Source organism: Hermetia illucens, chromosome 1 (genome assembly GCF_905115235.1).
Source record: "Hermetia illucens chromosome 1, iHerIll2.2.curated.20191125, whole genome shotgun sequence".
In the NCBI taxonomy this organism is placed as follows: Eukaryota; Metazoa; Arthropoda; class Insecta; order Diptera; family Stratiomyidae; genus Hermetia; species Hermetia illucens.
The window spans coordinates 102,458,386-102,482,578 of record NC_051849.1 but is presented as its reverse complement, the minus strand read 5'-3'; the positions used below and the strand labels follow the sequence as shown (position 1 = coordinate 102,482,578).

General features: G+C 42.0%; 2 protein-coding genes across 2 annotated transcripts in view; one reads left to right on the top strand and one right to left on the bottom strand.

Moving 5' to 3' along the window:
• Positions 1–12,026, top strand: LOC119657305. The gene is made up of 4 exons (XM_038064204.1): positions 1–117; positions 176–314; positions 501–613; positions 11,860–12,026. The coding sequence occupies exons 1-4, from the start codon at positions 51–53 to the stop codon at positions 12,024–12,026; spliced, it is 486 nt and encodes a 161-aa protein (XP_037920132.1). The 5' UTR covers positions 1–50.
• Positions 12,027–12,205: 179 nt separating this feature from the next.
• Positions 12,206–24,193, bottom strand: part of LOC119657228 (sodium channel protein Nach) — a 47,137-nt gene continuing 35,149 nt past the window's right edge. The window contains exons 9-10 of the mRNA XM_038064080.1: positions 12,805–12,917; positions 12,206–12,460 (exon numbers count right to left, since the gene is read on the bottom strand). Coding sequence (XP_037920008.1) covers positions 12,306–12,460; positions 12,805–12,917 — 268 coding nt within the window. The 3' untranslated portion in view covers positions 12,206–12,305. The remainder of the gene's footprint in view (positions 12,461–12,804; positions 12,918–24,193) is intronic.

The window sequence follows — 24,193 nt, the reverse complement described above, 5'->3', positions numbered from 1 at the left end:
TTATTTGTTTGTGTTACTCCACCCAGGCCTTCAGCAAATCTATTTGTTACATGAAATGCCGCGGCAAAATGGCAATGGATATGTGCAACTGCATTCCTCACTTTTATCCGTTTTTAGGTAATTTGAGCAGGTCCGCAGTAATAATATAATTTCATGACCAAAGTTCAATTTACAGATGGCCCAAAATGTTCACCAAGTGGATATGAATGTTTGCTGGACTTCAAATGGCCTGGATGGTCATTGAGTTTATGTAATTGTACAAGGACGTGCGTTGAATTGAAATATACAGTTCATAATATTATTAAGAGGAACTGGTGAGTATGGGGATTATTGAGTTTGGAGCTGTTTAAACCCCTTTCAGGCATGGGATGCAGTGCAAATGCCAGAACAAAACCTTTTGTCTGCCGAACAGTGGAAATTTCTGTTCCGTTTTTCATCCCCCTCCCTTTGCCCTCGTTATCCCTTTAGATTTTATTAACTCTTCCACTTTTATTCCCCAGGGATGCTGGCAGTAATATAACGTTTGCAACAAAAGCTTCATTCAATTTGGAAATTATGCCACCAAAAGTTAGAAACAGAATAAGTGTGGTGTTTAGTTTCGAAGATCTGCTAGGTAAGAGTGATGGATCAATGTGTCAATTTATTATTCATCTAAGAATGGATGGTTTGAAGATTCACTTACAATTTATACCTCTTAATTCCTTAGAGTTTAATAATTAACATATTAATTTAATTTTTTATATAGCAATGTTACAGTGTCTACAATACGCAGCAAGTTCAATCAATATTAACTTAATTAACAAAAATATAAATACCATTCATGCTTGGGTGTAATAGTCTGCCTATCTCTTTGTCGGTCTAATTATCTTTCCTTCCATAAGAGAGAAATTCATCATGGATGCCACATGCAATCAAGGACGCTATCCCGGACTTTTACCCATGTTTTCTTCACCCTATCCCTGCCGAAAAAACTAATCTTTTGTTGCTTCAGACTTATTCAGTTGTTGTATTGCTTGTTGCTACGTGGCGTTTCTAGAGGTACTTTCCCTTCCACTCCTCCCTACAGCTTCTGTTTCAGCTGGTGCATCAGTTTCTCTATCGGATTTTGGGCAGGTGAAAAAAATGTAGGCAAATTAGGTGCTTCACCGAAACTGAGCCTATAGATATGTCTCGCTAGCAAACATTGCGACATTATTAACTTAGCCATTAAAAACTATAAGGATACCATATATGATAATAAGGTCCATAGCAGAGGACCGAGGATAAACCTCTGTGGAAAGCCTTTATATTAAAAGTCTTCGATAATCGTTCGAATCGTATAGCAGCTTTCTCTGTTGGAAGTAGTCGAAGATTACATTTAGCAGATAGTTTGGCGTTTGTGCCGCAATGAGCATTTCGGTGATTCAGTTCTATCTAGCAGGATTGAAAATGTTCTTGTTGTCCACAGTCACCAGGGTCTTGTTTTTCCCTTCGTCAAAGGTTTTCCTGTCTAGATCATAATGCGCTTCAGTCGGTTCATCGGTTGACCGAGTCCTTCGGAAGCTAAACTCTCTGCATATCAAATTACCGCTACTATCAACTATTCGATATAGACAGTCATAGATTGATTATCCGCTGGAAATTCTTCCCTATTGCATTCAGAAGATAGATAGGTCGATAGTATATTGGCTCAAAGAACAGCTTGTCGACTTGTAATGATAAAGTGTGGAGATAGGAGATCAAGTCGATCCCTTGAGTGGCCGATAACGACCTAGAGGGCAGAGCTATCCCAAAAAGATAAACAAATTGGCAAAATTTGACCGTGAAGGTCCGCCCACAAAGATTGCAGCTCTATCAAAGCTCTCGGTCGACACATTCTTGCACGCCTCTGTGCTAGCCAGGCTCGGGAATGTGGGGGGGTCCTTTGAGCGCTTTGATCCCTCACGCTTCATTACTAAAAACAACGTGCCTTTTCCGATGCGTGGGTCCGCACCGGATTTTAAAATCGATTTTAGGTAGGAATTCGCGACGGCCTATCGAATGAAAACCAGAACGCGAGCTAAATTGGAAAATAAAAAAAAAACCGGCTCGACCGTGCGCGTGGAGCCGTTTGTCTCCGGACCCGAGTGCCGCGATCAAGTAGGGGAAGATCCACGACGGATCACCGTCCCGATTGCCGTCCCTTCCGCCTCAGATCTTGTACGAGGCGCGGCCGGTGAGGTTCCCACCCTTCCTCGACATCCTCCGGCCAGTTATTCGTTTAGAGGATGTCCCTTTCATAAGAATTCCGCGGTCACTGCAGACTTCAGGATCAGGGTGCGCTTTAGGAGGATGTCTCCGGTATTTACCATTATTGTTGGGAAGGTGGCTGCTTGATGTTGGGAAAAGAAAGTCGTAACTATCTCCGGAAGCAATTTAGGGCACGTGATAAGAGAATACCGTTTCGTTTTGCTGCCGACATTAGTGACTTGTATTCCTTTCTCTATGGACTCGAATCTACCTAGTCGCTTAAAGTAGCAGTAAAGTCGGTGCCAGCGGCAACACCGCTGTGCTGAAATTAACCACATGGACTTCCCGGGGATAGACTAGAAGTTTCTAGCTTGAAATCCACTGTCGTCGAGTTGGGTGTAGCGGGTCTCAGTCGTATTACTCCTAGTCCGATACCGTCTAAGTCGGAGGCCTCCTGAAAAGCGAGGACTGGCAAGCCATAAGGTCATGTATATTCTGAGCAATATTACGAAGAATAGGGAGACGGGTACTGTCGACCAGCGGGATGAAAAGGACCTTGTTAAATAATCGATCTCAAAAAAAGGTCGAACAAAAACACAAGCGCGTGCTTGGGCTCGGACGCCAAGCAACCTCTGCAAACAGGTAGGTCGGAGTCACTTTCGTGTAGCACTGGCAGATGGCAATTCCGCCAGCGACAAAGGCTGTCGAAGATGGCGATCGAGCATATCCTCGACCCCACGCGATTCCTCCCCTGCTTCGATTTCTCTCAGGTGGTCCCTGCGTTCCACGTTATAGTCTGAGCGGACTGAGAGGATTTTCTCGGTTCGTGCGTCGCTAAGATCAGCGACCACCATCACCAGCGATCACCACTTCCAGGATTTGCAAGCGTATCTAAAGCGGAAGCACTGATGATACTGGAAGCCTGTCGTTGGCTGGGGCATGATACGAGCCCAAGCATTACACCACCATTTTGACCGACAGTCAAGCGGCCATTAAGACTTTGTATCCACCGTTCCTCGGAACAGTCACTGATACCTTCCCCCTTGAACTAATTATTGTTTGTACTCAAGAGTGTTTCAAGAAGGTGACTTTTTTGGTATTTTATTAGCATTTTAGGTCACGCTTCTGGGAGTCTGCGCATCCTGGCATGTAAGCATCACACAGTTATCACATTTTTGGAGCCAACTGTGAGGCCTCATCCACAGCCGTTTGATATTTAATAATAAGGTTTTTTACCTGCTCTGGTTGTTCGTTTGTGAATATAGGCGATGGTGACACCGGTATATTCGGTGATTATTTTGATTGAGGTATAAACGGCATTTGACCCAGAGTGCTATTGAATTATTGTGACCTGAAGTTAGTTATTTTAAAGGGGTAGGAGCGTAGTAGATGCAAATAAACAAAGTCGCAAGTAAGGATTCAATAGTTAGTTTGGCCCTGGTAATTTCCTGATTGTTGCGCGTCTGATCCCGGAGTACCATGTTTAACTGGCGCACTCTGGGTTGGACTGCATCTTCAAAACACCAGTTGGAACTTTCTGTCCGTATGAACAGAGTTCAATCTGACGGTACATTTTTTTAATGACTGTCGTAGTTACATTTCTAGACTGTCTCAATTACAGTAGTTTTGATCAATGCATCCAAGACGACTTTGACTTTGGCCGTCGGCAGTTGCAAATGCTTGTCCTTGAATTTCATATACTCTTGAATTAGTTCAAATTGACTTGCTAGCTTGCATTCGGGTGAATAAAACCTTAAAGGAGCTGTTTTCTTAGACATGCCTAATGTGCCCGGATCGGCTGTGCAAGATAATACAACTTTATACCGTCTTTCGAAAGACCGTTTTGTTCATCATCCAAAATGTGCCTTCCATGGTTTTTGACTTGGCGAGAACTGTCAGTTGTTGCGCGGAATCCTGTCCAGACTCTCTACTTGTTCAGACAGATCCTCCACCTTGATTCTGATTTCATATGTTACAATGTTTTTGGTTGCTCCACTGATTGGCGAATCTAACCTAGTATAGTTTTTTGAACGATGGGGAGTATAGTTCCCACTTTTATTTGTCCGATCGATAGAGGCTGATAGTAGAATTCTGCACGAATGAGTAATTCCACACAATCAGGCTCGTGGAACTGAATGTTCTTTGGAATTTCCCTTGAAGATTACGAAAAGATTAAATGAAGAGGTATAAACGCCAATGATAATGGACTATGGATTATTCAGTTAGCAGTATCGCACGAAATGGGTGTTGAAAATACCTGGTTTGCGCGAAAAGCGGTCCACAAACATACGTGGGCCTTTCCAGTTGGGACCACTTTCAACCAAATTGACCACGTGATGATTGAACGACACCAACTCTCAGCCTTGATGAATATCAGAACATATAGGGAGGCCAATATAGACTCGGATCACAATTTCGTTGGCATAGTGCTCCGAGCTCGAATTAGAACACCACCTACAATCCTCTCTGATAATCAGGTGAGAGTGAATACTGAAGCCATTCCCAATACAGACCGCCGTAACGCTTATAAAAGCGAAATGGATGACGCAATAACCACAGTCAACAGAGGACCTGGAGATGAAGCATCAACAAATAATCTTCATATCCACCTGCAGAACGTTACTATTGATACCGCCACAAACATATTTGGCCTCAGTCGCAAGAAAAGTCGGAACGGTTGACGGTTTGACGATGAATGTAAGCTAGTAACGGAACGGAAAAATGCTGCATACCGAGTAATGCTGCACTCTCAAAGAATGCGGGCATGCGCAGAGACCTACCAAGAACTTCGTCGAACGGAGAAGCGACTTCACAGACGAAAGAAGAAGCTTGGGAGAACCAACAGGTCTGTGAACTCGAAAAATACAGGGAGCAACCGCACCAGGTGCGGAAGTTTTATCAACAAGTCAGCAGGTTGAAGCCTTATATACTTTCGATGAACTACTCAACAACCAAAATATCAGCGAGTTGGAGGTCCGCGAAGAAACAGTCGGTGCAATCCATCGGCTTAAAAACCATAAGTCGCCATGAGCCAATGGAATTACAGTCGAATTGGTTAAATATGGAGGTGACCAACTACACCAAGTGGTCCATCGACTGATGCACAAGGTGTGGGACAGCGAATCAATGCCTCACGACTGACAGCAACGAGGCATTACCTGTTCCATACATAAACAAGTCGGAATACCGGAAGCTCGCGCTTCGGGTATAAAGGTTTTGTGTTTATCTTATGTAAGAAATTTCAACGCACATTTATCTATCCGTATATAGCTACAAATCCAACATAATCCTTTATATTTTTTCAAACTACGTGACATACGTACACATTACGCTCACCCTAAACAAACAAACTGCCTATTTCCGAATACTGTATACATATGCATATTTCCGATTTACTTCTTATATCTGTCTGCATTAGGCACTACCCGCAAAGTTCATTAGCACGCATATACTATGTACCTACATACACACATGTATGGTTGGAGTAATTGATAATCACATACAAATGATTAAAAAACTAAAACAAAATAATTCTTTGCGACCCCATCCATAACAACTCATTTCGTTGTGGTATTGACGAAATGATATGTGATGATGACGTCATGCGGGTTGTAAAGTGCGCGGAATTCACAAAAAATGGTAAAGTTTTACCCCCTATAACTTTGTTAGTAATAATTGGATTTTCTTCAAACTTGACCAAACTGTGCACTATGTTCCTCTTTATATGCATGCTAAATTTTGTACTTCTGGGATGAACATAAGGGGGGTGCCGGGTAAATTTCTAAAATGTGGAAATATACTATTATTAACTTTATTTGTGCAGATATCGGAACCGGATATATTTTTAGGCCTAGATTTCGTAGAGATGCACCAATGTGATTTTTTTCAGATTTTTCGGTTGGATGAGTTCTGAGAACGAGACCTGTTATACTTTTTGTGGGTCGTATTTTGAGCCCTTACTCCCCTATGTTTCACCCAATATCAAATATTGAAGTTTCGAAAAGTACTAATTGAGACCTTTCATTTGATACCCCACATGGCTACATTCTGTGAAAAAAAAATTTGCACCCTCCATTCACATGTATGGGGAGCCCCCCCTTAGACTTGATACAAGATGGCGCCACTTACTGCATGTAAAGGGAACACCAGATTACATACTCTCACCAATTTTCGTGATAATCGGTCTAGCCGTTTCCGAATAAATCGGGTGTGACAAACAGACAGACAGACAGACAGACGGTGTGTGGCCTCAATTGGTTTCGCGGACGATATTGGTGTGACGGTTGTTGCACGCCTTCTCGTGGAAGCCGAGCTCTATGCAAATGAAGCAGTCTATGAGATTAAATCCTGGTTAGAGAATGCTGGTCTACAGCTCGCAGAGTATAAGACGGAAGTAGTACTTATTACCAAGCGGAGAAAGTGCACTTCCATGAAAATCAAAGTTGGAACGCAAACCATTTATTCCAAGCCTGCACTTAAGTACTTAGGTGTAATGATTGACCAGAGGTTGAATTTCGGATTGCATGTGGAGGGGGCAGCAACCAAGGCATATAACATCGGAGCGCTGGTTGCGAGAATGCTACCAAATATAGGTGGCCCAAGGCCGAGCCGTCGACTCCTTATTTCAAGGGTGGTCAGTTCGATCCTACTATATGCAGCCCCAGTATGGGCAGATGCACTGGAAAATACAATAAATAAGCAAAAGATTGGAGCTGCGTATCGCATAAGTGTACTCCGAACATGTTGCGCTTACAGAACAATTTCTAATAAAGCAGCTTGCGTGATAGCAGGAATGATCCCGATTGAGATTCTGGCGAAAGAAATACAACGACTTTACGATCGAACGTACCTCACCGGAGAATCTCCTGCCCGTCGGCGACAGTTCGCACGAAGTGAAACTGTCGCGGAATGGCAAGAGAAGTGGGACGAGTCAGAAAAAGGCCGTTGGACTCACAAAATCATATGGGATATCCGGAAATGGATCGAACGACCTCACGGCGAAGTAGGTTTCGACCTAACTCAATTCTTGAGCGGACACGGAGGCTATCGAGCATATCTGTATCGATTTGGGCGTGATGATTCGCCATATTGCCCACAGTGTGCAAACATTCCAGAGGACGCAGAACGTGTCTTTTTTCACTGCCCCAGATTCGAAACCCAAAGGGCTACATTAGAAGCTACAACCGGGGAGCACTTTACACCTGAAAATATCATGGAGCTTATGGTGAAAGCCAAGGGGATATGGACCGAAGTTGAAAAAGTTATTGCAGCCAACGGAAAGAAGCTTAGGCAGGAGGAAGTCATCCGAAAGAATGAACGCGAGAGGAACACGAATGTTGAGATGAGCGCAGAATAAATTCTGATCCAGCCCCGCGACGTAATACCAAATGGGAGTCCCGCGGGGAGAGTGGAAGGAGAAGGAGGTGGTTTTAGTGGGTAAGAGTCCCACATAACCGTATGGCAGGAGCCTGCGGTAGCTTTTGAAGCTTTCCACCTTCCATCGGGGACAAAAAAAAAAAGACAGACAGGCGGACAGACAGACACCGTCTCGATTCTAGTAAGGTTTTGTTTCACACAAAACCTTAAAAAGGGGATATCACGCAGTGCAGCAATTATATATGTATCGCATTGCTGAGTACCATCTATAAGATATTCTCCGCTATCTTACTAGGCCGGATAGCCTCATATGCCCCGTTATCATTGGTATCCTTATGTAAGCTATGAATACAAGCTCTGTCCGGTTAGTTCTCTGATGGCGAGGAAGTGTTTAGGAGTGAAAGGTGGAGTTAAACACTATCGAAAACCGACCCTAATCTTAAAAAAAATATTTTCTAGGATTTCTCTCTTCTGACTTTGTGATGTAGAGTTGGATTTCCACGACACGTTGTTGTTGTTCTAGTCTCCGCTATGATGGAAGCCTGTGACAGATCTCAACCAAATCTCTTCGGTTGAGTAATATAGTTGAGGATGTTTGCTTCTTTACCGTCCGTGTCTTCACTGGCTGTGTTAGACGACCCTTGTCCTCGCGGGTTTTTTGTAGGAAGCTCTGATGGTCCGAATCTTGCGTGTTCTATATTATTTCACAGCTTAACATATTCTATCAGTTACTGCTTGCTTTCTTCACTATGCTGAATTCTACTTGATCTCTCTTGGTGACAGGCTCCACGACAAGCCGACCAAGAAAATGCATCCAATGTCGTTAAAAACAAAATGATCCGATTAAGTGATAATGAGTCTCGGAGAAATGGTAGGCTGTCCACCTCAGTCGACGCGGGACGATGGGCTCTGGTCGTGTCGAGGAATGGGTCAAGGTTCTTGATGTATGAGCGGCGTCAAAATATAAGTAAGTTAGTCCGAGCAAAACAAATACTTGTCTGCACGATAAATATTTGCAGCCTGACTGGAAAGACCGAGGAACATGCAAGAAAACTTTAGAAAAGGCGAATCAATATATGTCCTCTAAAAGAAACCCGATGGTCTGGTGACAAGAGCTGCGAAGTAGAATGCGAACGCGGTAAAAATGGCTATAAATTTCTCCAGTTTAATAGCCTACATACTCAATATGGTTTTGGCATTACCATCTCAGAGAGTTTCGGTGATGTCATTAAAAAGTCGAACGATTTGATGAGCGGCTGATCGCACTACTCGCTTCTTCACCACGTATGTACCACATACAGGTCGACCTGATTCCGAGAAAGATGCCTTCTCGCAACTTGTTGATACAAAAACCGTGTCTGCTGATGATTATATCATCATTGCAGGTGGCCTTATGGTTATGTGGGTGAAAAGGCAGAAAGGTAAAAGGTGCCATGGGGCAAGGAGTTTGGAGCTTGCAATGACGGTGATGAGTGTATAGTCGGACGCCCTGGCACTTATGAATACATGATTCATCAAAAGATCGTCTTATCTTCCTACATGTTATATTGGGAATAGTAAAACGCAAATCGACTATATTCGCATAAGAAGTAGACATTTTACCACCGCCGCTGATTAAATAACCGTTACCTATGAGACCATCGCACCGCAATATCGACTGTTGATTGTCGTCTTGCGAATCAAGCCACCGATAAAAGAGCGTGAAAAACACTAGCCCGCCGCGCATTAAATGGTGGTGGGAAGAAAAAAGAAATGATCTTACTTACGCGATTACCAATCATTACGAATATTGAAGAATCGTGAAACCAAATTAAAGACACTATCCACAAAGCGGCCTATGTAGCCCTCGGGGTCATCAAACTAAGTAAGCGGTTCATGAATTGAGTTACTTAGCTATGGAATGACGATGTTGAAATTAAGGTCAGTGAAAAGAAACACCACTACAAAAAGTTTCTCGACGATAAAACGCTGGCCAACAAGCAAATTTATAAGAATTGCTGCCGGGAAGCGGAGAAAGGAATCGCTCCCACTCGAGCACTTACTCATGGAGAAACACCGTGAGAAGCATCGCCCTCTTTACATTGCATTTTTGAACCTAGAGAAAGCGTTTGGTCGTGTGCCACACGAACTCATCTGGTATGTTTTCCGACAACAACAACAACAGAAGAACTCGTGCGCTGCCACGATCCGAAAAGTAAAGTTCGAAGTATCAAAACCGCTTCGTGTCTCTGTTGGTGTTCATCAAGGAAGTGTCCTCTCACCACTCCCCTTTATTCTTGTTAGGACACTGTCACACGGGACATCCAGCGTCCAGCGCGCGATATACTGCTTTACGCAAATGATATTTTCCAAGCGTCCGATAGCAAAAATAATGTGGAGCAACTTACCCAAAAATGGAATGTTCGGCTCATAAAATATGGTCTTAGATTGAATCTGAATAAAACTGAATTTTTGACGACCGATCCCCATGAAAAAGGCACTATCAGCGATTTATATATCCCGTCTCAATGAAGAACTGCGTTATGAAATTGCTTCACACATTAACGCAATCTGGATGAAGTGGCGTTTCACAACTGGAGTTCTTTGTGGTCGACGAATCAACGAAAGTCTCAAATCTAAAATTTACCGCAATATCGTCTGCTTTGTCGCCCTCTATGGTTCTAATCTATCAATATCTATGGTCGAAAAAGAAGACGAGGCAGACCCTGCCTAAGATGGAGCGATGGCGTAGGTCAGGACGCCAGACAGCTTTTAGGGATATCGAATTGGTTGACCTCGGCGCAAAACCGGGATGTCTGGAGTTCCTTATTAAGGCAGGCTTAGACCGGATACCGGTTGTTGCGCCGTTGATGATGATGATGATGGTTCTGAGTATAGGCCGACTATAAAAGACAATGAACGACATCTTGTGGTAATTGAACCGAAAATGTCTTCAACTAGTGGCATGATATGCTCTAATCACATCCGGAATGAGGATCAATATTGGGCTGTACAGATCGTTGAAAAATTGTGAAAGAGAATTCGCTTGCCAAGATTGATCGCAACATCGAAGTCGATGGTAGGCGACTAAAAGGCTGGTCGAAACAATGGTGGCGTAATATGCTAGATGGGGATTTGAAAGCCTCGCGATTGGATCCTGATCAGGCCTTTGATAAAACAAAATGGTGGAACCGATCACGACGAGCCAACCCCGCTTGTGAACGGGACAAAAGCTGAAGAAAAAGAAGAAGATTCTCTGTCGGCATTCAACATTCTTACTGAGGATCTATTTGTCTGTCGCGTTTTTCTCAGCAACTGACATGAAATTTGGTGGAGGATTGGAATTGTTGTTTTACTTGTGTCTAAGGCGGAGATCAAATACATTTAAACGTGGGTGTAATTTTCTTTCGTCGAATGCGGCAATGTGGGACCTTTGGTCCTTTCAGGTCCTAATTAGTACTTTCAGAAGTCCGGGTTAGTTTTGCCATGGGGCATAAGGGGGAAAATGCGGTTATTAAAAATTGGTCGCTTAATTAAAGGAATCATTCTTAGGAACTATCCATTCGTAAAATGAATTTTGCAAATTCACTGCAAACATCACCCAGAATTATAATATTATGTTATGTATAATATTTCGACTAAATAAGAAATGTTATCCAAGTAAATGCAAATGCTGCTGAAATTTCTTGAGAAAATTCCAGCTACGGAAATCTACCAGACACTACATTGCACGGAATTTGTAAATTATAAAATATGACTTCCTGCGTAAATTCCAAGTCAGTTAGTTAATCACTTGTTTATGGGATCATTATGCTGTCGGATAGATAATTTCTATTTGAAGTTATATTTTAATTTAAAATGAAAAATAGTTTTTCTTTCGATTTTTTTTTGAACAAGTTATCTGCTCGTCGACAAACTCATGGTGTTGGTTTTGGAAAATTTGTTGGAAGTCTTACAATTATCAATAATGCCATAATAGGTTAAATTTTGCGTTTTCACTCAGAACTGCGTACAGATCCTGAGAATTGAATTGGTAACTACCAAGGTACAATCTAATTCTATTTTTCTATGGACAAGACACGCATCTGAATTTCTTCATTGGGCTTGAGTATTTCGGTTTGATCAACCCCCAACGACTCCACAACTTTGGCGATTTATTGCATGTATAGTATTCTTTAACTAAAACCTTATTGTAGTTCGTGATAATAAAGGAATCACAATCTTGGTTCATACTGATTTTTGTGACATTATTGCAGGAGGCAGAATCTAATTACGTAACTAATTATTTCTATTTAGTTTCGTTTGGTGGTGCAGCATCTTTGTTTTTGGGATTTAGCTTCTGGAATGTTGTTCGTGCGATTTATTATTGGTTCAACGAACTCTTTGTTTACCTGATGCAGTTTACTTCAAGAAGACATAAAGAAAAACCTGGAACTGTTGAAGGTACTACGTTCGCAAAATGACAGAAGGGAAAAACGTATATTTCCAAAACCGCAGAAAATAAACTTGTGAGTTTTAGATTGCCAATATTGTGTATTTTCCCCCCTATATTCAAATGCACATTCCTAACATATTAATTATTATTTGTAAATTGTCGTACCTACGCAAAAGATATTGCTTCTGTGTGCTACAATATTTATGTGCGTGAATTACATTCCATTTCCTTTTGCTAATTTATGCGAACGAACGCAATAATAAGTGCAGGTGATTTTCTACCATTTTTATCGCGTCTATTTTTGGGATTACGCCGTTTCCTTCTGTTTGAAAAATTTATTTTTGAGTTTTCTTAAGTAAGTCCGCAACGAATCAAAAATATATTTTAAGGTTTCCTCAAAACCCAAAAGCAGTGACCAAAAGCTGAAACCTAGAAAAAGTGCAGCCGCTCCTCCGAATGACACTGGAAAGTAAAGAAAGGAAGACAAGATCAACTTCGATTCATAAATTATTATAGAAGATAAAATGATTTATCATATTCGTGTGCAAGTATAATTCACAATTTAATTAAAGTTTGTTTTGAATGAATAGGAGTTTAATTAAAGTGCGTATATTGTAAAGAACCAAAATATAAATGAGATAATAATCCCGCTTTAATCTTGTAGAGCAACTTCTCATAAATTCTTGACTGTTAACAATTTATGCATATGTTGGGATAAGGTGTTATTAAATCACTCATCCTTTGCGCAAACCTCTGGATGCTGCATCATGCACGAACTCATTACGAGATTATCTTTATATGCTTACCTAGTAAATCCTCGAAGCTGAAGAGAACACTTCTTCGAATCCGCACCTTGGGTGGCAGAACGTCCCAACGGAAGCTGGATTTAGGATGGAATGGAATATCGGCATTAACACTCCTGAAAAGCAAACATCTTTCGTTAAAGCTTCTTGCGATTGTTTTCCTCCAAAAAATGTGCTAAACTTAGATTTTGTTGGTCTAAAGATAATGCGTGAATTTTGAATCCAAGGTGTTATATAAGATTTAGAGGAAAGGAGAAAGTGTCTTCATATGTGATGTAGGGAAATTAGTGCAGCACAAAAAAAAATTCAATTTAAAACACTTTATTATAAGAAGGGGTAACACTTTTGACCTTCCTGGAAAAGGAAGCGGAAACAAGGTAGTAGACGAATTTCGGTGAATCACTTACAGTAATTTCCTGGAAAAGTTATAGATTGTATAAAGCAGGGTTGCAGTCTAGAGATCGAACGATTAACCTTTTGGATTCTGAAATCTGCAAGCAGTGTATCGTACAAGTGCAATATATATAGGAACTAATCAACCAAAGAACATGTCCACCTCCATGAAACTTAAATTTTTCAGTGATTGGCTTGCTATGCCTTAAGTGAAGATCAGAAAGGCAGTCTAAAGGACGAATAATTTAACTGGAAAGACAATCTACATATTCGGCGACCTGCCCGTCAGTTATTTCTTGGTTCTTTATGAGGTCTTGGTAATAGGCACTAGTAAAGAAGTATAATACCATGGTACACTCCTCTTTGTTATCCAACGTCCAGCGCCTCTATCTCGAGCAAATTGTCCAACAATGGAATGATCGCTTCATGCAACACGGTATCAGATTGAATCAAAACAAAACTGAATTTTTGACGACCGACCCCATGGAACAGGCACAATCACTGTCAGCGGCAGTGATCTGCCTAGAACTGAGCGATTTCAATACCTCGGGACAACGCTATCAGCCAATGGAGAACTGCGTTATGGAATTGCTTCACGCATTAACGCAACCTGGATGAAGTGACGTTCCACAAATGGTGTTCTTTGTGATCGACGAATCAACGAACGTCTCAAATCTAGAATTTACCGCAATGTCGTCCGTCTTGTCGCTCTCTATGGTTCTGAGTGTTGGCCGATTATAAAAGACAGCGAAGGTAGAGAGAGTTGCACCGATCGTGGAAAAATTACAAAAGAGGCGTCTTCGATGGTATGCTCACGCAGAGCTAACGAGAATTTACTGGTGAAGATTGCTGTGAATATCGAAGACGAGAAAAACAAACAAAAGGCCGTCCGAAACAATGGTGGCTTGATATGCTAAATGGGGATTTGAAAGCCTCGCGATTGCATCCAGATCAGGCCTTTGATAAAGCGAAATGCCAAACCCATGACGACGAACGGGGCAAAGGCTGAAGAAAAAGAAGAAGTAGAAAATAATCTTCTCCACTACATCGGAAACTTCTGCACTTGCCTGAAAGAGGGCATTTTCCCTGCTCGATGGAAGGTTGCGAGGCTTGCGCTGATTCATAAAGAGATTGCCGTCTTCATACCGCCCACTATGTATGCTTGACACTGCTGGGAAAGTGCTCGAAAAACTCATCAGAAATAGACTCGCTGAAGCAATACGCGCTGCCGGAGATTTATCGCCCCGACAGTTTGGTTTTAGAGCAGGGAGATTGACAATTCATGCTGCCATGTAAGTCGTGGTCGCCGTTCGACGAGCAGAGGCACATAGCCGCCGAACTCGATGGGTGGTGCTCCTCGTAACACTCGACGTCAGAAACGCCTTTAATTCCGTAAGATGGAAAGACATTCTAGGCACACTAGACAATACTTTCAACGTGCCGAACTATCTCTTACGGATATTGAGGGACTATCTGAGGAACCGCTCCCTGCATTATGAAACACTAGAGGGTCAAAGGTGGATGGAGGTCACATCGGGGGTGGTACAGGGATCCATCCTAGTGCCGGACCTCTGCAACGCTACCTATGACAATCAACGCCTGGTCGGCTATGCAGATGATATCGCAGCGCTTGTTGCTGGACGCACTGTCGAACAGGCGCTAAGCAGACTCGGCATATTGATGCGACGGGTAAGCGGATGGATGACTACTCATGGTTTCAACCTTGCATTGGAAAAAACGTACTCATCCTGACTAAAAAGAGAATTCCGATCCTGCGTCCCATATCGTTCGGCGTGATCGATAATCGAGTCAAAATGAGCGGTAAAGTGCCTCGGGTTGACTCTTGACTCAAAGATGAGCTTTTCTGACCAAATCAAAGCAGCAGCGAACAAAGCTGCAGCTGGATTTTCGACGTTAGGTAGGCTAATGGCAAACATTGGGGGTCCTACGTCTAGCAGGCGACGTCTCCTGATGAGTTCAACGCAGTCTGTCCTGCTCTACGGTGCAGAGGTATGGGCTGGCGCTCTTAAAAGGAGGTATATCGTAAACGCCTCGCACAAGTACAGAGACGGGGAGCTTTGCGGGTGGCGTCTGCGTACCACACTGTCTCTGAACCGGCCGTGATGTTGACCGCGGGAGTGATTCCCGTTGCCCTTCTTTCTAAGGAGCCTCAGGCCATATACAAGCGCAAGGGAGATGAGCCAAGGGAGGTGGTTGCTCGCGAAGAACGGCAACGTACTCTAGACGAGTGGCAGCTCTCTTGGTAAAATGAAACTAGAGGTAGATGGACTGCGCGGCTCATCGGCAACTTAGGTGCGTGGCTGAATCGGAAGCATGGTGAGACTGACTATTTCCTTACCCAATTTTTAAGTGGGCATGGAAATTATCAGTTTTACCTGCACAAGATTGGAAAGGCGCGTTCTCCGAATTGTGTGTTTTGCAATGGAGTTGTGGACGACGCCCACCACAATTTTTTTTCTTGTGGAAGGTGGGATGGGGTTCGTCAGCAGCTCCATTTAAACACGGGGGATCTCTCTCCAGACAACATTGTCGAAGAGATGCTGAAGACTACTGACAGGTGGAACTGTGTAGCCCATTACGTTCGGGCCCATCTCGTTGCTAAGAAGATAGAACTCGACCGGTGGAGGAGCCGGATGACAGGGGGTTCCTTGAACTTACATTTCCCTTCCTCCTGTCTCCTCCCGTTGGCGAAAGGAATTCCCTGATTTGAAGGCTCCGCAAGGCGGATGAGTTCGGGGACTAGCCCGAAGTAATGTGACAAACGGTTCCAGGCTAGCTCTCTGACGATAGGGAGGTGTTTAGTTGGTATTCCGACGACGTACCGAATCGGGAGTCCAATACTGTGTGCGTAAATACATTCACCTACCCTACCCCAGAAAAAGAGGAATTCACTTGCCAAGATTAGTCTGAACATCGAAGTTGATGGTAGGCGATCAAAAGGCCGGCCAAAACAATGGTGGCATGACACGCTCGGATGGGGATTTAAAAGCCTCGAGATTGCACCTAGATCAGGCTTTCGATAGAGCCAAATGGTGAGACCGATCACTACGAGCCGACCCCGCTTGTGAACGGGACAAAGACTGACGAAAAAGAAGAAGAAAACAGTATTCATAATAACTTGAGTGGAAACAAGGCAATGTGCTTGTCTTTGCCGAAGTAGAGATGGAATTCCGACAGAGTTCTTAAAAGGTGCCGGTACTGAGTGTATTCAATTAACCTTTAAGCTAGTAAATTAAGATTTCGATAAAAGGAGGATTATTCCAGGCCTGTGTGTGAAACTCTTAGGAAAATCGTTTCACTTGTTTGTCTTTCTGTCCGTGCCTATCTAATTAACAAAGGGTCTAAGAATGATTATTGATATGGAATTCTGTGGAAAGCTTGGAACTATGATCCCTACGAAAGCGGTGAATAACATTGTTCTATGCTAAAACGGGAGGATGCCTAACTCTCTAACTACCTAACCGAAAAGTCTGAAATCATAGGGTCACTGTACATGATAACTAAGCTCTGAATACTTTTTATTTCTCTACCTCTGCTTAAACAAAATTGATAATGTATTTATGTATGTGTATTATAAAATTTTGCAAATTTACTATCCCCTTCCGGAAGTTTATTCTAGATCCTGGATACATCAGTAAAGGTTTTAGTGTGGAGCACAAACCTAGAAAGTTTGAAGGAAATCGTACTATTATTAGTTATAGTTGTTATGGTTAATAATAGTACGATTTCCATCAAAGTTGCTCCGTTCGTCTGCCCCCTATGTGAAAAAATGTCAATACCTCATCTAATTGAATATCGGGCAATCTCAAAGTATAATATATACACTACGAGTTGTATACAAATGGAAGGATCGTGTGCCGACATTTTCCATATAATATTCAGAAAATCGAAGCACCGTGCTTTCAGTTTCCGATTTGTATTTCCTGAAAATTCGGTTTTGCCTTAAACGAAGTTGTATTGATTGATTGTATTTCACAGCCATCAAGAAAGCGTTAGGGTGGCATAAATTTACAAGAGCATAATATTAATTTTACCACCTATGCCTTTGTTAATAAAATTAGCACTTGCATTAAACTTCGTGGTGTCGTAACCTATATGATGGTTCCTTTTGGTTTTATTAAGAATGACGGAAGTACGGATGAAATTAAGGTGTATGCTTTAGTAAATTTTCAAATTGAGTGTATATGTTATAATTTGAGATCTAAATTTCATCAATTTCAAGTCACTATTTTTGGCCTCTCAATGTTGTCAAAATGTGCTGTTAAATATATATATATTCAAAACCTTGAAAATTTTACATCCTTATTTTGCATGCATGGACAATTTATTTCTTAAACTCAATATAAAATTGTAGCATTCACTGCATGCGCAGGAGTTGGTAGTTTCCATGTTTTCTTCTTTTTCTTCAGTCTTCGCCCTGTTCACAAGCGGGGTCGGCTAGTTAGTAGTTTCCGCATGTTATGTTGTATTCCACTTAAGGTGGCAGTCAAGGGGGTAACATCTAATCAAAATGTGCCCCTCCACATCAACTGCTAAGGCCGTATTCCCAGCATCTTGGAAATCATTTGGGCACAAGCCGGTAGTCAGTCAGTCTCGCCATGTTTTTTTTCAGCCACGCACTTAAGTTGTCAATGAGGTGTGCAGACCATATGCCTCTGATCTCGTTTTGCCAAGAAAGTTGATACTTTTGTGTACATTGGTATTCTTCACGGGTAACTACCTCCCTTCGGCCTTCTCCTTTGCGCTTCTACATAGCTTTATGTTCCGTAGCAAGAACGGCAAAGGAAATTACTCCCGCGATCATCATTACAGCTGTTTCAGAGACAATTCGATAGACAGACGCGTCCCGCAAAACTCCCAAGCTCTGTACTTGGGTAAGGCGCTTACGATATACTTCGTTACCAAGAGTATCAACCCATACCTCCGCGCTGTAGGGCAGAACAAACTGCGTTTCACTTAGAAGAGGTCACCTGCTAGAAGTAGGAGCCCCAATGTTTACCATTAGTTCACTCAAGACAGAAACTCCCGCTGCTGCTTTGATTTGCCGAAAAAGCACATTTTTGAATCGAGCATCAATCTGATCGGCATGGGACGCGGGGTCGGGATTCTCTTTTAAGTCAGGATGACTGAGACCATGAATCCCGCTTACCCGTCGCATCAATACGCCAAATCCTTTGCACATGTTCAACAGTTCGTCCGGCAACAAGTGGCCTAAAGTCAGTTGCACAACCCATCCAGGCCGATTCTTTTGCATATCTTTGTCTTAGCAATAGGTCGTAAGAAGCGTTCCAGAATCTGGTCCTAGGATGGATCCGTGTGCTGCCTTCGACGTGATCACAGTCATGTATACTCCTGATCTTCTAGCGTTTCATAGAGCTGGCAATGGTTTCTCGGATAATTCCCCAATATCCGTAAGTGAGTACGTGCACGTGGGATATATTATCTAGTGTACCTAGATTGTCTTTCTATCGTATGAAATGATCGCATCTATGACTTGCATGACAGCATTTATTGTGCATCTATATATTTTGAAACCGAACTGTCTTCAAGATGAATCTCCGGCAGCACGTATCACTTTAGCGAGATTTCTCGATAAAGTGATACTTTTTGGGCATTTTCCCGTCCGTATTAAGCATACAAAGTGTTTTTATTTAGTGATTGAGGAGCCCTCAGTCTGCATCCACTTGATGATGAACCGGACTAAATGGAGAGTAAGTTAATCCCACTCTTTTTGGTCCACGGACTCGTCCTTTTGGGGTAACCACCCAAGGTTCAAAAATTTGAAGTAGACGATTCCGATGGAAAATACTTGAGAGCCTAATCAAATTAGGTGGATCGTATTGTTGTAGACTTTTTAACCCATTAGCCTTTCTGCTGCGATTCGGATAAAGTACTGAACTTAAATCATTAGCGGAGATATCGCAACGTGTCACAAGGGTTGATCCTCTGCCCACTTTTCAAAGAGGCGGAAGTAGTGCTTATTACTAAGCGGAGAAACTGCACGCCCATTTATATACATATGTACATGTAGGATAAAAATATCATCATCGCCTGACATTTACGGTTTCTTACCAGGGCAGAGGCAAATCGTCAGACGCTGCCTCACCTCTGCTCTGGGAGCCACGTGTCCGAAGCGGCTCGCAGCTCCTTTATATAATTCGCAGAACACGACATGCCTACGAATTATATTGAGCGCAAATCCGCCATATCGACCAGAGCTTGGCCAGAGCTGAAAATATTTTTTTTGAGAATTACATATGTACATGTATGATAATATATAATATACATTTCCAGCCTGCGCTCAGGTACTTAGGCGCAATGATTGGTCAGAGGCCAAATTTCAAATTATTTGGGGAGTGTGCAGAAACCGAGCCACCACCAGAATCGTGATCCCGAAAATGCTTCTAAATATAAACCCAATCGTAGACTCCTTATTTCAAGGGTGGTCAGCTCGATCCAGTTGTATACAGCTCCACTTTGGGCGGATGAGAAAAGGAAAAGAATATAAATATAATATTCAGGTATGAAAGATTTTGTGTATTTCTTATATAAAAACATTTGAGTGAACACTTGTTCCATATGTACCTAGTACCTAATTTAAATGCATACATTATGCCAGAATATTCATTTTCGCGTGGTACTGACATTCAAAGTTTTAGAATTTGCACTGAAGCGACAATTTTGACCCACGATAACTTTGTTAGTAATAGCACCATTTCCGCCAAGATTATGCTGGCAAGATTATGCTTTATTTTGCAGCCTCTTTGACTGCACGCAAATTTAATGATTCTAGGATGAACTTAAGGGGGATTGTACAATCAATTACTAAAAATTATAGTAGTACACTATTATTAATTTAATTTAAACAGGTATGGAGAGTATTTCAGCGCTTAGACACCCTTTTCGCACTGATTGTTAGAACACAATACAGCATTGAAAAGTACCAATCATTTATTTGATACCCCGCATGGCTCTATTTGGTGAAAAAAAAATTTACAACGCCTTTCGCATATATGGAACCCTCTTAAATTTCACGTAGAACGATGTAACTGTATGCATGCGCGTTCATAGTTTCCACCATCCCACCAAAGTTGGTCACAATCAGTACAATGCTGACCACATTGTCTCCTACAGTGTACTGTAGTGAACCGTCTCGGTCTTGAATGAAGTGCTCTAACACACTTCAAGGCCCTGATCCAATATGGGTTGTTGCGCCAACAATTATTATTATTATTGTCTGTGAACATGTATGTACCACTGGCATGTTAGAGAGGAGTATACGCATAGTGATCACCAGGCAATATAACCGTTGATAAGCGACCTAGAACAACAAATGTCAGCCTCAAGAAATCGGAACCAGAGTAGTTATGAGGATTACTTGACGGGGATACATTTCTGGAGGTATTTCGGTTGCGTATTGAGAATACTGGAACGGCTGCAGATACGACGTGCAGTTATCAAAAAGGTGCTTTAGCTTTCGGGATGCCCGATCAGCGGTTGATGCTACCAAAGTAGTTTTTGAACTAGCCAGGAAAGCCTTTGACGAGGGAAAATGCTGAGCACTGGTGACTCTAGACATCAAGACGCATCCAATTCTGCCGAGAAGAAAACGGAGTTGGCACTTTTTACGAAGTGGCAAAAACTGAAAAACCTTTGGATCTGCTCCCAGCCATCGCTAAAATACCTAGGAATAACTTTCGAAAAAAAGCTTAGCTTTAAACCCCCTTTTAAAGCTTATTGGACAAAAGTAGCGTCTATCAGCTCGACATTAGCAAGGATGCTTTCCAAAACACATCCGACGATTACCTTTATCGTAAGTCATCAGCTTTGTTCTTTTATATGCGGCGCCAGTGAAAATCGGAAGGGATGCTTTAGCCGATTAAGCAAGCTGTTGTAGGAGAAGCAGGAAGCGAGCCTTAGCAAGCAAACTGAGCGAGTACCAGACGAAGAATGGTCGGTGGACATACCGGCAAATCTAAAACATAAGGATATGGACTACAGAAAACCATGGTGAGACGAGTTACGTGTTGACTCAAATCTTAAGCGGACGTGGTGGGTACAAAAAGTACCTTTATAAGTTCTGTTTGGGTGAATGCAGAACACGTGGTTAGTTATAGGGTCAATTTGAATACCAGGTAGTAGTTAAAGCAGTGAAATGGCTAAAAAAAGCAGAAGCTGAACGGAGGTATAGAAGCGAAGCTAATACAATTGACACCACATAAAGCAGAAGCAGTTATAACGTGTACAGTTAATAAACTAAACAGCCCCGCGAAGCAAAACCAGAACGGTGGTTCAGCGAGGGAAGTGTGGACAAAATATGGGAGGTTTTAGTCGGTAAAAATCCGGCATACGCGTCCTTCATTCTAAATGCGTATCTATGATTGCCCCCAGCGAACAAAAAAAGACGTTAAACCGATTTTAGTAAGGTTTTGTAAATATGATACACTTACCGGACAATATCATCGATTGACATTCTCGTGAGAGAAAGGCAGCGTTTTTATGATCGAGCATGTGTTGCACTAGAATGTTCTTCTCTTGTTCTAATTAATTCAATTCTTCAGAGAGAGATTAGGATTGGAGGATTTGCTATCTAGCAGCTCGTGCAGCAGAGTTATTAGGAGTTTGCTGTTCCGACCTGCATTATCCATCCCATTATTACGATCAGGAGCTATTCGGTATTTGTACAATTCAGACTAGTGTTCCGCTCCTGGGTAAGGACTCTTCGCAAGATATTCCTTTAGAGCGTATAAATAATGGATTCTTCTCTGCCATCTACAGATCAGTTATCGAAGGAGTACTTAAGAAGCGCAGAACAAGAACTGTCGAAGGTTTTGCGATCCTCATAAAGTAGCTTATAACGTCCGATTTTCTAATAGCAGTTCCAGAGATCCCTTCACATTTTTTCTATATATTCGTTGAAAAGAAAGCTAAGGAACATATTTACAATGTATTTCTAGCAACTCTTGAAGACATTCGCGAAGAATATTTTCAATTTTATTTTAAATTTTTAATAAGATTGCTACAATTGAGAATTTTGTCCAATTGAAGCAGGGCTTTTAAGCGTGTTATAGCACTTTATTCATGACCATAGTGGTAATCTACAGGATTACAGTACCCCGTAGGAGGCAAAGTGGTCAGCATTGCGCTCGCCCATGATTATTACCCTGATGTGACTCAGGTATTCAATCCCAGCTGAGTCGACTGGTATCCGACAACCAGTCACCACGCAAATCCCACTGCTGCCAGTGCCTGACCTTCCGCTCTAACCAATGAGCCGTCCGAACAACTAGTTGTTGTAGCCAGAAATACCAGGTGGATCCGGTGCTTATGGTCCATAAGATTACCAAATTTATCTTTGAGAAGATGTAACAAATCGTGCCTGGATCCTTTGTGATTATGAGTTTATCATGAAAAAAGGACTAGGTTCAGGGCTGCTTTCGGAAAACCCATGAAACTGGCTCAGTTCCTCGACTCACCTTAGATATGGCTTTTCAACGACTAGTTTATCACCGGATTTAGCGTCAACTCACCCACTGTTAGATCTACTCTGAGGGCTGAAATCTAATTAATACTTGTAGGGCAGCTGTATGAAGAAAAGTGAACACAAGTTGGCAGGCAAAATTCTTTGCTAAGTTACCCGAGGTGTTTTTATTATCTCTTAGGAATGGGAATATAAATTCAGCCTCTACCGGAACACTACTTTTGAAACTATTTTGCTTAAACAAAGCTCTCAATTGACAAACCTTACAGCTAAAGCTAGTGTAAATAAGTTATGCTAGTTTGAAGAATTGATTTGCAACTAATATGAGACCAAGTCGGGAAAAATTTTTACACCCCCCTTTTACATGTATGGGACCCCCCCCCCTAAATCTCAACGTAGAAGGATATCAATCAGTGCATGTCTGGGGGTCCACAGGTCCCACCTTCTCACCAAATTTCGTGTCAATCTGTATAGCCGTTTCTGAGAAAAGTGCCTGTAACAGACAGACAGCAAAGAAAACCTTAAAAAACGAGACGGCCGGTGTCCTCAAATTGAAAACAAACATATCTTGGAAAAATCTTTTTCACTGTATGTTGCATGTTTTTAAGGTTTAACCTTATTAAAATCGGTTCAATGTTTGTCTGTCTGTCTGTTCGTCTGTCTCTCTGTTACAGGCACTTTTCTCAGAAACGGCTGTAGCGATTGACACGAAATTCGGTGAGAAGGTGGGAACTGTGGACCCCCAGACATGCAGTGAGTAATATCCTCCTACGTTGAGATTTAGGGGGGGTCCCCATACATGTAAAAGGGGGGTGCAAAAATTTTTTTCACCAAATGTAGCCATGTGGTATCAAATGAAAGGTCTTGATTAGTACTTTTTGAAACCGGTCTTAGTTTTGAGAGTTGTTAAAAAGGCGGGGAGTGAGAGGGGTGCGAAGTGATGATTTCTTCAACGGAGCCATTCTCAGAAACTACCCAACCAAAAAACCTGAAAAAAATCATGAAGCTGCCTCTATACGGTACCCAGGCCTCAAAATACTCTCCATATCGATATCTGTTCAAATTAAGTTAATAATAGTATATTACCGTATTTTTGGGAAAATTGAGTAAAACCCCCCTTAAGTTTATCCCAGCATTATAAAAGTTGGTAGTAGTATAAAATATAATATGAAGCATATTATCTCCAAGTTTGATCAAAATCATACTGTTAGTAACAAAGTTACAATAGCTCAAAGTTGTCTTACCGTGTAAATTTACAACCCGAAGTACTAAATCTGATATGCTAAATGCATAGTCTTAACGGGCTACGTACAAATGATATAGTTCTACACTCAAATATAGCGCAATTCGGATTTCGATCTGGACATTCGACAATACATGCAATAACGAAGGTAACGTCTGATATTTGCTGGTGAATTAACAATGGTGAGTGCGTAGGCGCTTGCCTTATAGACATGGAGAAAGCCTTTGATACCGTCTGGTTGGATGGACTGATTT